The sequence below is a fragment of the Macrotis lagotis genome, chromosome 7 (genome assembly GCF_037893015.1).
Source record: "Macrotis lagotis isolate mMagLag1 chromosome 7, bilby.v1.9.chrom.fasta, whole genome shotgun sequence".
Classification (NCBI taxonomy): domain Eukaryota; kingdom Metazoa; phylum Chordata; class Mammalia; order Peramelemorphia; family Peramelidae; genus Macrotis; species Macrotis lagotis.
In genome coordinates, this window is record NC_133664.1 from 11,007,301 (window position 1) to 11,022,142 (window position 14,842).

The 14,842-nt window shown below is 36.1% G+C and overlaps 1 protein-coding gene across 2 annotated transcripts in view; it reads right to left on the reverse strand.

The window, feature by feature from the left end:
- TMEM196 (transmembrane protein 196) overlaps positions 1–13,399 on the reverse strand; it is a 58,102-nt gene extending 44,703 nt beyond the window's left edge. The window contains exon 1 of one of the 2 annotated variants that reach the window (XM_074195038.1): positions 13,253–13,399. In XM_074195038.1, coding sequence (XP_074051139.1) covers positions 13,253–13,399 — 147 coding nt within the window. Of the gene's footprint in view, positions 1–13,234 lie in introns of both variants that reach the window. The other variant, XM_074195037.1, reaches the window with a different exon arrangement.
- Between the last annotated feature and the right edge of the window lie 1,443 nt (positions 13,400–14,842).

Below are 14,842 nucleotides of genomic sequence, written 5' to 3' on the forward strand. Positions count from 1 at the left end.
TTCAAAGGACTTAAATTGTGCAAAAGGCATCACAAACTTAATAACTCCAAAGATGTTGGTTGTTGTTTGATAGAGGTTGTTGGATGGTAGTTGAATGTCAGACTTGAAAATAGGACATTAATGCAAAACCTTCCTTGGATACTGACTAATTCAGTGACAAGTCATTTTACTACTCTTACCCTCACTTACTTCAGCTATAACAGGAAGATATTGTACTTAATGGCCTCTAATATACTTGAAGCTGAAGAAATTCTATGACTATATGTTCCTGAAAAACTCATGTTTTGTGGGAGATAATAATTTGTAGCTATTGTTTGATACACACACATGTATATATGTATATGTATATCCATATGTAGGCAGTTAGGTGGCACAGTGGATAAAGCACTGGGCCTGGAGTCAGGAGAAGGGAGTTTGAATGCGGCCTTAGACACTTGACACTTTCTAGCTGTGTGATCTTGGGCAAGTCGCTTCACCCTGATTGTGTCACATACAGGGCCTTTTCTAGTAGTCCTGATTCCTATGTGGCCCTTTGGAGGAGAAAGTGAGGCTGATAATTTAGCACAGTGCCCTCACCCCATTCAAATCCAATTCACGTGCTTGTCATGGTGCTACCTCCCTGATGTCATGGTCTTCTTTGAAAATGAAGGACAAACATTATTATTATACATATGTAAGTTGTTTGTACTTCTGTTGGTCCTCAGCTGTGTCATTATGGAGTCTAGATAATTCTGGATTATTGAAGACTGTGCTAGAAGAACAAACATTGGCACACTCTACCATATAAGAAGGGATTCGAATACTGTCCCAACAATTAAATGATTTTACTTTTTGAGGATAATTATTTCCATACATATGTTCAAGAAACATAGGCTGGTGATGAAGTCTTTGACAAAGGGAATCCCTGAAACAATGGCAAATACAAGATGGTCCTTAGTCCTTGTCAGTGAAAGCAGACAACATGGATCGAGAATCCCTAAGATATTGCCCTGTTAGTTGATGTAAACTACTTAACTCATTTTCCCACTACGGAAATTAATTGTATCTGTTTTGACATTCAATTTATAATTGCAACCAGAAGATAAAAGCAATTTGTAGTTAAATGTAAGAGTGGCTCTGATCAGAGTCATATTTTAACCAAACAAGGGATGGAGGAAATCACCAAAGATACAAGAGATAATTTTAAGTACATGAAATTGAAAAGACTGCATGAACAAAAATTAGGTTTAGCATAGGAAGAGAAATGGTGAATTAGAAAACAAACTTTGCATTTAGTATATAAGATACATAAAGAATTGATGCAAATAAAAAAATTCTTTTCCCTAGTGGATTAACAGTCAAAGGATGCAACCATTTTAATAAGTCAAGTTTAATAAGCAAATGAAAATAAAAACAACTCTGAGATTTCACCTAAATTCAAGAACCTGGAAAAGATGCTGAGAGTTAGAAACAGTCAATGTTGGAAATTGGAACAGTCAATGTGGAAAGACAGGCATGCTAGTGCATTCATCTAGAAAGTGACTGAAATGTCCATACCTTTGCATGCCAAGGGAATCCAAGATAGAAAGATTAAATATTTCTCAAAGTATTCATAGTAATACTTTTGATGTTTTTATATTAGCAAATAAATGGACATAAGGTAGATATCTATGAATTGGGGACTAGCTAAGTCAGTTGTAAGTTAAACTGATATGGATACCACAGGGGCAGACGCAGCACAAGCCCCCACCAGCAGCAAAGTAGACAACAAGTGAAAATAATGGAGAAATGAAGACATTAATCATGGAAGAACACTAATCAAAAAAGTGAATACTTACATGCCACATACAAATCATGGACATGGTACAGTCATAAAAGTGAAATCCTAATTCCTAGTATCTTATCTAGAAAAAAAACATCACTGGCCAGAAACTGAAACCCTTCAGGATATAGGAAAAATTGCACTGATTCCTCAGAATTTCAATACATCCTCACATCACCCCCACACTGTTAACTCAATGTCATTTTTAATGCATTATGCATTGTGTTCTGTTCCATTTCTGCTATGTGATATTTTTTCTTCTTTTAAAATAATCCAGTGATGATTCTCAGCTTGACAAGTAAAGGAGGTCCTTTGCTATTATTATTGCATATCCTCTGAAAAATAGCAAGGAAGAGGGAAACTCAGATTCTGGAATTCACTAAGGAGGAGTTTTACCTGCAAATCTTTTTTTCCCATTGATTAAATGAACCTTACTCATGGAAACTTCAAATTTAATTCTTTAAAATATGTTTCTTACAAAAAGCAAGTAATAAAACAAGGGATAAATGAAATCCCCAGGGAGAACTTGACTTCATAAAATTAAAATTATTGTACACAAACAAAATCAATGTAGTAATAAGAAGGGGAATGACTGGGGGAAAAGTACTTATAATTATAATGAATTATATAATATCGTGCCTATTATATTAATGTCATAATAAGATACATATTGAGACATTATAAAATGCTATTTCCTGTAATATATTATACATTTTAGAGTAAAAATAATATATAAAAGTATGGTTTCTGGCCAGTGGTTTTTTCCCTAGATAAGATGCTAGGAATTAGGATTTCATTTATATGACTGTACCATGTCCATGATTCATATGCTGCACATAAATATTCACATATATATACATATACATATATATGATATCTTCTCAGTCAAATAGACTCTCAACCTTAGTGTCATTATAGATTCTTCACTTTTTCATTCATTTTTCAAATTCAATGATAATTCTGTTTTTTAAAACCTTCACATTATCTCTCATATATATCTTCTTATCTCCATTCAGTCACTCTCAAGTTATGTCCCTCATTAATTGTCTAGACTATTTAAATAGCTCCTAATTGGTTTCCCTAGCTCAATTCTTTATTACTTCCAAATCCATTCTCCACTCAGCTGCAAAAGTAATTTTTTTCTAAGAAGTTTATCCCTCTATTTTCTATGAAAATATTTTCTATGAAAATAGATCCCTCCTCTAATGAATAAAATCCAAAGGCTCCTTATTCCTTTAGAGGAAAAGAAATAGTTTTCTCTTTGATTTTTAAAACTCTTTACAATTTGTTTTCTTCTTATCTTTTCAGGATTCCTACACTTCAGTTATTCTCATGCACAGTTTCTTGGGGTTCTTTATAAACAATCCTCTGTCTTCCATCTTTGTTCCATCATCTTGACTTTCTTTTAAGACAGGATCCTCTACCTCTTCATTCCTACCTATTAAGTCTTCCTTACTTCCTTCAAGACACAGCTCAAATCTCATCTTTTGCAGGATGTCTTTCCATTGCCCCATAATTTGCTAGTGGCTTCTCTTATTTCTTTTTTTTATGTACTTTCTCTACCACTAAAATGTGAACTCCTTAGACTGTCACCTTTTTACCCTTTTTTAGATCTCTATCACTCAGTAAATGCTTGATGCATAATAAATGCTTAATATACATTTGTTGACTATTATAAACAATGAATGATGGTGATAATAATAGCTATATATAAAATAAACAAGGCTATAAGCATATATGTATTCATTGCTACATATAGAAGCATATACATACATGTTTGTAAATACCCATATATACCTGCCAACACGCATAAATATCATTATTATTTGAAAATAATGCATATATATATATATATATTCTCTGTAAGTTTGGTATTCTTATTTTCCCAATTTTGAGAAGAAACTCAGGTGGACAAAGGACTAAGTTATTTACATGATTAGTAAGTGTCTGAGGCTGTGCTTGAATTCAAATCTTCCTGATTCCAGTTCCAAAACTCTTTCAATCAAGCCAAGAACCATTTCCAAATAGAGTAGTGGTGAAAATATATGATTGATTTCTCAAAGTTTGGAATTGCAAACTTCAAAATAAATGTTAGGAAAAAACCACATCATGTGGAATTCACTTCACACTTAAAAATCTGAGGGAAAAAGATGACAAAAATGAAAATAAGTAAATATTGAAGAAGCCATAGAAAGACAAGAACAAAAGTATCCTAATGTTAGATCTGGAAACTGGTTCAAACAATTAGGAAGACAAATTTGAATGGAATACTCTGCATTTTAAGTGAATGTTCTTATTTAACCTTGGAAATATTACTTTTAAAGAACAAACAGAAAAAGTCAAATGTATAACAAAACTTTCAGAGTAACTTATTTTTGTAGTAGTAAAAAAGGAAACAGCAGTGATGGCTATTAACCAAGAAATTGCTGAATAAATTATCACATTTGAATAAAATGTAATGATATTATGGAACAAGAAATGAAAAAATATGAGGAATTTATTGAAACCAGGAAAGCATATTTGATTGTTCCAGGATGAATTTAATACAACCAGGAAAATGATATGCTTTATGGTTACAATTATTTAAATAAAAAAATAAAACTGAACAAAATGGAAAGTGGTCACTGTAATTATCAGTCAACTCTGGAGAAGATTGGAAAGAATGCCCCTTTATGCACTTCATACAGAGGTGAGGTAATATGGTGCAGGTACCATGAGATGCGTTAACTATGCCCATTACTTTGGTTTAACTGTTGCTTTTTAGATGGAATGGCTCACTAAGTGGTGGATGGATGAGAATATTTCACAAATGACTGACTTAAAACTGAAAGGAATCTGTAAAAGCAAATTACCAATAAGGAAACTGACAGTCCTAGTGATGCATGTCTACCTTGCAACCACATTTTCATTTGTTTAAAGAAGTATTTTTAAAGGCTATAGGAAAGCCACTTTGTTTTCTAGTTCATGTTGATAATAATCTGTTATCTAGAGAATTTTTTTCTCTAAATGCTAGCCAAAGCACTGGGGAATTATTCTTGTTACAATAGAAGTTTGATTTTTTTTTTTTTAAATTAGGCCAAGCGTATACTAACTTTCAAAATTCCCATGAATTGCAATGATGGATTTAATATTTCTGGCTTCAAGAATGGTTAAATGGAATTAATTAGTGTTCCCTATTGTAAATATGCTCTAATAAAAATGTCGAACTTAATATATCTGAAATCTAATACAGATTTGAACAGGGAAGTGACTAGACTCATTATCCTCTATAGACCCTTCTATTTTTGAAGCTTTGGGGAGAAAGTTTCACACTCTAGGTTATCAATATTGACTTTGTGATTTTCTGACTTGTCATTCATTCTCATTGAGTTTTATATCTCTAGGTTATCTCATTGTCAAAGTGAGAGAATTTCTGTCTTCCCAAGGGAAGCCAACATAACCAGAGCTCAAACAACTTCCCTGGCATACCCCATCCCTAAATCGATAAGATACCACATCCCTGAACCAAAATCCAGATGGAGCTTGCATTTCAGGGATCCTTTACCACACCCCAAATTGACTGCATGGTCATCTTTTTCCTTTTATTCTAGTTCATTGATTATATATTTGGATGAGAAAAAGCAGACATTGGTTTAGATCATAATGAATATAATCTTCATCCAAAAAAATTAACTTCTCTGTTCTTCAGGTTTCATGCCCAATAAATGAAGCATATTTCTCACCAAAAGTGGCAGAATGTCAATACAACTGAACTAACAGGAGCACTCAGAGCTCAGAAGAAATAAATGGTGGCATCAATATAAACCTTTGCTGTTATTAGTAGTATTATTAACTGAATTATATGAACTTCTCAGAAGAAGTTGTGCAGGAGAATAATTTCTGGGAGACAAAGAAAGAAGGATTTAACTATTGGCAGTTAGAGATGAGGAGATTCAGTAAATATTCATTTGGAGGATTAAACAAACTTCTACATTTTAGGAAGGACATTGAAAATTTGGATAGTTTCCAGAGCAGGGAGGCCCAGATGATGAAGGACCTTGATTTTATGCCATAGAAGGATCACCTGAATGAATTATGTATGTTTAGCCCCAAAAGACAATCCTTGTGTGTTTATGTGTGTCTTTCTAAATGTGAAATAAGATGCCCCAAAACATCATGGGTTTTCTTGTATTTAAGCAAGGGCTAGATTACCATGTGTAGGACATGTTATCAAACAAGGTGCTTGTTTACTCAAGGATTTGACTAATTATTGGCCTCTGAGGATTCTTCCATTTCATAAGTTTATGTGGGCCTACTTAATTTCACTCAAAACTAATTTGAACTGATTCTTTCATTGGATAGCTATAGAAGACCAAAACTCACCCTTTTTAGAAGTCATCTTGAATTAAAAAAAACCAACTCATTTAAAGACAAAGGGACCAACATAACTTCATTGCTAATGAGATTGTTTGCATGCTATATAACTAATAACATGTAAGAAAGCTGAAAGTCAAGAAGCAAAATAACAGTGACTGCCTAATGAAAATTTATTTTCTGAGCTTAATAATAATAATTAATAATAGCATAGAAGCCTCTTGGTTTGACCAATCCTCAATAGGGAATAGATGCTGAGTGAGAGATTTGCAAATCTCTATTGATTTCCATTTATTTGCTGTACCTTATGATCATACTCCAGTGGGGATGAGATGATGATCTCCCAAGTTTAGGGTTGATCTATGTGGGATTGAAAGCTTTCACTGAACATGTGACCTTGGTTTTAATCAACAGAGTCCTTTAATTAGGGCCTTTGGCTGTGGTCCTAAGGAAACAACCAAAGCTGACACTTTCCTGGATTGAAAGGTCCTCTATAATGCATCTTACCTATCCATCTAGGTGTCCTTATATTTTATTAAAATAATTATAAATTCTATCCATGTTAGCCCCATAAACTGTCCCACAAACATAGTTTGTGTTCTGTGGCTGCTTTTCTCCTTGAATGCTCTCCCTTATTTATTCCCTTTACCTATCTGATTTCTCACCATTCTTCCAAGATGAAAGGATCATAAATTCAGAGTTAGGTAGGTTCTTTATAAATTGTCCAACTCCACTCCATTTTATAGACAACGATTTTGAAGTGTTGATTATATAGCAAGTTGATTACTCAGAAAGTGGCAGAGCTGGGATTTGAAAATAGGTCATTGGAGTCTGGATCAACTAATCTTTATGTTACACAGTCTCTCAATCATAATATCAACAATTTTTATTTACATATAACTTTTCAATGCCCTAAACCTAAATTAAATATTTTCACATGGCTTATTTGATCCTCAAAATCAGCCAGAGATTCAGGCCTTCTTTTTTCCTGAAGTCATCTGCTGACTCTCAGACAATTCAAGAATTAATTACAGACTATGTTATACTAGTCATTATTTAGTTTGTTTTACTTTTGTCCAGTCAATGAATCTGAAACAAATCCTGAGGACCGGGACTAAGTTTTCTGCTTCTGTATTTTCCAGGAATGGTAATTAAACCGAGTACATAATAGAAATATGTTTGAAAAAAAATATTCATAGATTTATTGCTTTGAGGAATAGTTAAAAAAAATACTAGATTTGCAATCAAAGACCCTGCATCCAAATCCCAGATTTGCCTTTCCCCAGTTGCATGAATTTGGGCAAGTCAATTTATTTCTTTAATCCTTGCTATAAAATGGGTTTCATAAACTAAATTATTTTTGTTTTGTTGTTCAGTTGTTTCTGACTCAAAATGACCAAAGTTGGACTTTTCCTGGCAAAGATATAATGATTTGCCATTTCCTTTTCCAGGTCATTTTACAAATTAGAAAACTGAGGCAAATAGGCTTAAATTATATGTCCAGGGTCATAGAACTCGTAAAAATCCTGAGTTCAGATTTGAACTCAGGAACAGGAATCTTCCAAGTTTCCAGTCCAGTGCTCTATCCACTTCACCACCTACTCTCACTACTATTATTCTGGGGAGCTATGTGGCACAGTGGATAGTGTACCAGCCCAAGAATAAGGAGGAACTGAGTTCAAACTCAGTCTCAGACAGCTAGTAAGTGTTTGACATCGAGTGAATCACTTAACCCCGTTTGCCTCAGTTTTGCCATATGGAAAATAATCTAGAGAAGTAAATGGCAAAACACTTCCATATTTTTATCAAGAAAACCCTAAATGAGGTCACAAAGAGTTGATCACAGATGAAAAAACTCAACAGCAATAATAATTATTATCCTAAGATAATTGTGGAAGGAGAGAAAATTATCAGGGTCATACATGTGTCCCTTCCTATCCCATTCCTACAACTTTATGCTTTGAGCATAACACTAGGGTAACTTGACCTATACCCTTATTCCCTTTGCCCAACTTTATTATAAATCTAAAAGACACAATATAAATTAGAGATACCAAGTAAGTTCCCTAAGGGAAAGTTTGAAAGTTTTCTCTAATGTAAAGATTTATTTTGTTTTAATTGGAAGGGTTCTTTAGTATGAGAGCTGGCCACCTTTTACATTGAGCTAATCAACAATGGACCATCTTCTTTCTGGCTGAAATTCAATAAAATAATTTGAATTTAGTTTCTTCACCTTCTGTCTCTTTTAAACTTTTACATTTTTTTCAATTAGCTGTCTTGGAAAAAATCCCCTGCCTGGGCTATACAAATATGTGCATTTTCCACATTCCATACCTGTTTGGAGAATCAAATGGTAGCACCTTTTGAACTGAGACTGCCATGAAAGCAATCCTCAGCATTTTAGGATGCAGAGTTGGCATATGCAAAATCACCCCAGGCAAAGACTATAATTGGCTTTACTTGGATAAACCTTACTTAATCTTTACATTTGTTTTGGCTTCTCTCACAGTCTTTTTTATCTTACTATTTTGGAAACAGATTCTTTTGTTGTAGTCAACTTTCTAAGTATATTTGTCAGTATAGTTATGCCCAAACATCATTTAACAACTGATTTTTAGCTTCTCCCTGATTTCATACCTAAAGGCTATAAGGTAGGCATTGGAATGGATTTTATAGATATAAAATAGTCTCATAATATTAAACTTTCAGGGGACCTCAGAAGTCACAAATGTTCAATTGAGAATTCCCTCTAAAATATTTCCAATAACTGGTCATTCATTTTTTGCTGGAATATTTTAAATGAGAGGGAACCAGTATCTCTGGAAGCATCCCATTATATCTGTGAATGGTTACAGGGTGAGGAAATTTTCCTTCCATTCAAAGAAAAAATATTTTTGTGTAGTGTCCTTCTAGTGCTCCCAGTTCTCTCTAATGACCACACAGAATAACACCATATACCAATCCATATACCAATCATTAAAATAGTGAAGACAGATATATTTCAGTTTACCAATTGAATATTTGGAATATTCCATTCATAATTATAGAAATCCCCTGGAAATTGTATTTGGTTGCTAAGACAACCAAAATCTTCACACTGAGTGAGCTGTGATTTCAGGTAAACTTTATGTTAACTAACTGGGGAAAAGTCACTCATTTTAGGATTCTGAAAGTAAAATAGAATTAATATATTGCCTTTTTCCTCAAAATAACATATTTTTTCTCATCTATGTGATGTTACTTATTCTATTGTTCACAAATTTTGAGCCTGGAATTTGGATTTTTCTGAGCCAGGAACAATACTTTTTTTAAAGGTAGATGTGAGTTACCCAAACAATTATGCCAGAACTAACACATTACAGTTTAAAAGAGAGTTACTGGCATTTCTCATTGATGATACATGTAATTTAAGCCAAAAAAGATTCAAATGATCTAGTCTGAAATTATCCAACTCAGATTTGAGAGCTGAAATATTGAAATTGATAACCTACAGTGCTTTTAATCTATACATTCTTGAATGGTAGAGAAGATTGTTGTTAAGGATCAGATGTCCCCATAGTGATTTACTGAAGTTGAAAAGCATCTTTGGCTGCTGAAGAACAAAGATTTTACTAAGGTCTAGGGTTAGAAATACTCATCATTGTTCTGTTTCAAAATGATAGTCAACCCTACCAGGTCTATTGAACTATCTGCTGTTTTACTTGGATTAAAAAGACTCAGAGTTGCTACAAGTTACATTAAGATAAATGGTTTATTTTCTTCTAGATGCCTAGCATTGTTTCTCAAGTGAAGTTGAGAACTTCAGAGTAAGCAAGTGCTAAGTCATATTCTTGGGAGAAAATAATCACTTAGAGTGTCATGAATAAATTGGATTCAAATATCACATACCCAATGGTACTCCTTATATCATGATATTTTCTATCTTTAATTTTTGATTTAGCTAAAGGAAAAAGAACTTTAGAATTATAGAAAAATAGTGCTTTATTTCTTTTTTGTGTAGTAACCATTTATAGGCTATCATCTCTAGATTGCTATGGTCTGGATTAAGATTTGCATACATGTGGACTTTAATACAACACAATTGGTTGGGTTGTCATGGTGAAGGATGAGTATATTAAACAAAAAGGTCTCTGAAGCTTCATAAAATTTCTACCCATCTGAAGTACTAGATGCACTATGTAAAGTAAATTAATGTAGACAATAAATAATCATAATAACTCAAATGTCTATCACTATGCTTTTGAAAGCACATAAGTCATTTCATTTGTTCTTCCCAACAACCTCCTTAGACAACAATTACGAGATTAATTGTTTCTTTGTAGGTAAGACAAGTTCAACACCTCACCTAATGTTTCACAATTTGTAAGTAAACATCTGGGATGGAATTAAGATCAAGTCCTCCCTGAACTTCATCCAGATTCCAACAAATAAGAAAGACACTAGACAGGAAGTTTTAGATAATCAACATTTTTGCAGTATTTTATACTGTTTCCAAGGGTTTGTTTTATGTAGTATTTGTAGGGAGAAAAAAAGAGATAGTTCCAAACATATGAATGCTACAAAATGATGAGGACACATAGAATCATAGAATTTTGAGCCAAAAATAACTATTGTGATAATTATTTGAATCCCCTTATTTTGGAGTGAAGAAATGGAAACCTAGATAAGTTAAGTTGCAAGGCAAATATGGATTGAGCTATTTTGTGAATTAGTGAGTGGATGCTATGTTGTAGAGGGAACTCATGTTGAAGGATGGGTTGATTGAGATGACCTTTGAATTCATGTCCCATTCAAGACTGATTTTATGTCTTTTTAGGACGAGGACTGCAAAAGTAAATGACTGAGTCACTACTAGTTTACTTTCAAGAAAGCTTAATGTTATTATCATCCATGTGACAAGGAAAAAGCAATTTCACATCCACTTCATTCCTTTTTCACTTTGTACTTTTTCTATGACTTTTCCTTGGTCTTCAATGCCACTGTTCATTCTGATCACAACATCACCTTCAAACACTGGCCAATTGCCCAGTTATTACTTGCTGCTTTTGGCAGTTAGGAACAATTCCCATCCACCTTGAACTCATCAATTTAAAGTAATTTGAGTAACCTTCTCCCAGACACTTCTTGTCATGACAAGTTATAACTATTTTCTCCTGCTGAATTGACCATAAATTTTAATCTCATGAAGACCCAACCCTGACCTCTTTAAGTATGCAGATCCATAATGTCAAACAACCAGAGAAATGAAACTGAGTCAATCATCAAAGTGCTAAATACGTTTTTATATATGATGACAAACATTTGAGTGATCTCTCCTTCCTATTCTCCAATAAATAAGTCTGCTGTTTGGGCATCAAAGAGTCATGACCTCAAGTTACCCTAAATGATTTTGCTTTGCCAAGGTAGAAATTTGGAAAACAATGTAGGAAACCTGATCATCAAATCATTAGTTAAGCTAGCCCTCCCCTCAGCTATGACCCCTAGAGCTATATAACATTTCATAGTAACTGTAGTTTTTCATGGGAATAGTTGGAAATTCATTGCTCTGCTATGGTGTTGCCACAAGTCTTCCAAAAATGAACTCTTTTTTTATAAGATGAAGAAAATTAATTTTGAAAGTTTCCACTGTTCTCTTAACTAATAAACTCTAATTCCATATATTTGTTCTATCAAACTGAGAAAATTGCTTATGATCAGGTCAAAAAGAATGTCTCATGATCATGTGTATAAAAAGTTTGTAACCCTAAAGCATGCTGTACAATTTAGTTATCATTATTGAAGCCAAATTGCACACTTATCTGAACATGTATAGCTTTCTTGGAACTAGACTTCATTTTTCTTTTTGTAAGAAAAAATCTACTCTAATTTAATTCTTTTAATTCTGAAGGGTAGGTTTTAGTTTGACTTCTTATTAGATAACTTCATGAAGACCTTCACCAATTTGCATGTATTAGGTAGGACCTTAATTAAGAATAAATATCTTTGAGATTATTATAGTTGTACATACAACTGACCATCTTTTTCCTTAATGCACACAATACAAATTATTTTATAATTTCACTATTAGAAATACTAGAAAAATAAAATCACATCCTCTAATATCAATCTTCCAAAGGACAATGTGAATCTAGAAGTAATGAGATTCACTGGAAACCAGGGTGTAAACAACAAAACAACAATTTTTCACAGTTAGGCCTGAACTGCAAGTTATTTCATTGATCTCTCCCTAGCAGAAAGAATGAGTTCCTAAAGCTTTAATGAATCTTACCTATAGGGGAAGAAACAAAAGGTATGTTGTTCTGAGAGCTTGCCTCATGAAATGTATGAAACCTCTCAGTAGGAACTAGGTGATTAGAGGAGTTCTTACAAATTGTACTCTCTTGTTGTCTACCACCTACCTTCTACCACAAACAAGTGATAGCCTAGAACTTCTAAAGTGGTTTCCAGGTGTATGCTGATAGATGGTAAATAATCATCTAGAGAGAACTAGCAGAAAAGGACAACAGAGGATGTTAGCATAGGCTGAGATTTATGAGACTGTTCATACATACACACATGGACACACACACACACACACACACACACACACACATCTCTGCTTTGTCACATCTGGATTTCCATTTGTGTGTCCTGGTGACCATTTTCCCTAAGACAAAGAATATTTTCAACCCCACTTCTTGATGATCTTAAGAAACCCGTGGCATGTTTCCATCTGACTTTCCTTCTCATGGGAACAGAGGAGGCAGAGGACATGTCCTTGACATTCTTGAAAAAGTCACCCCCTCATTCCCACTATCAAGACCATTCCTGCATCTCCCAGAAGACCCTTTCCCCCCTCCGGGTAAACCAGAGTTCCTTATTTCTTTGGGTCTTCATCCTAAGCAGGCACTCAAACAAATAGAGAAGGACCACAGAGGACAGGCTTAGCCTACCCACAGGAACAATGCACAGGGAATGCTTTTTCAGACTGACATGCAAGGGGGAGGTTTATTATGGCCTTCCCTCCTGGGGAGGAGCTATTAAACATGCAATGATCATCAGCAACAAGAGTTAAAGAGAGAGTGAAATGGCTTAACGTACACACAGCCCGCTCCATACCGGAGAGGAGTCTCCAAGCTGCGGCTGGTGCTCTCTGAGGGCCAGGCTGAAGCTCACTGCCCCCACGGCCACGCTGGATGCCCCCAGCCCTATCTCCAGCACAGAGAGCACCAGTAGGCTCCCAATGATCTGGCCGCTGGTGCACATCCTTCCTCGGTCATCATTCCTTCCAGATCAGCCCGGGAAACAAACCATCCACCTTCTGTCTTCTGTTTTCTCCTCCCTAGTAGACCCCCCACAACTTCCCCCCCCCCCCCCCCCCCCCCTGTCTTCACCAGTTTAGCATTTCCCGCAGGTCTGCAGGTCCCAGAGACAGAGGTGAGCTTCCCTGGATGGGGTCAAAGCCCCCAGCGCACCTCCTGAACCGTTCAAAGTACCAAAGGACAAAGGCTTTCCTTCTGTTCCAGGGCTGGAGGCAAGCTGAAGTGGAGGGAAGGAAGGAGAGAGAGGGAGGGGATGCTGCCAAAGTAGCCTCTTCTCCAGAGAACGGCAGCTTAGACCTTAGTCTTTTTGTTAGGGATGCTCGCACCCGGGCGCTGTCCAGGGTGCTGCTGCATCCCAAGTCTCCGCAGGAAACCTGCACGCCCCCTCTCTTGGCAGCTGGCTCTTTGCTCTGTCTCCTCCGTGTCTCCCAACACTTCGAGCTCCCTGGATTCTTTTTCCGAGCCCAGGGGTTTTGTTTTCTGCGGGGGGTCGAGTGGGAGGGTTCGCTCCCTTCTTGCTGCTTCCTTTCTGCCTCCTCTCCCTTTGTTACTGGCGTACTAGAAAAGTGGCTCAGTCCTTCTATCTCCGCTTCCGTCTCTCTTCAGGCAGATTACATTCAGCACCACGCTCCTCACAGTTGCTGTGTCTCCGAAAAAGTCGTCCTTGTCTGGTTGCCCCTTTCTGTCTCTGTGTCTCCTTCTCCTTCCTCCTCCTCCCCGCCACCCTCTTCTTCCTCCCCTTCTCTTTTTATCTTGTTCTTGCTCATCGCAGTGACCTCATTGGAGTTTAGGAGGTTGATGGAGGAGGGAAAAAGACAGATATATATGTATGTATTTTGAGCCAATGCCCTAGCTGGCTTTTGCTCAGCCCCGCCCAGGGACCCTAATGAAGCCGACAAAGATGCACCTTTCCCTCCTCCCTCTCCCCCCATCTTCACTCCCTTTAGCACTTCCAGAGGTTTGGGAGGGGAAGGATACCTGAGGAGATTCCAAGCTCTTTGTGTGCAAAACTTTCTGGGGAAGAAAGGTGAGGGGTGGGGAGTGGGTGGGGAGGGTGTCAGAGATTTGAGGAGAGACTATCCAGAAGGCTGGCGTCTACAAGACAAAGGGACATAGTTATAGACGAGCCTCCACTTCCTAGAAGGGCCAAGGCTCTTCTGCAGCCAAAAGCCCCTCTTAGTCCGGGGAAGTGTCTCAAGTCAGCCTTCAGGTGAACATTTTATTTGTAGGGGGGTTTACTGGGTGATACTGGGACAGGATGAACCTGTTTGTTCTATCCCACTCGCCCTCTGTGACAGCATGATTGAGTCCCAGTGGACATTAGGTGCAACATTTCTTTTATTCCAGTTAGTTAACCAGTTCCAGAAAGAGCAGTGATGGAGTCGTT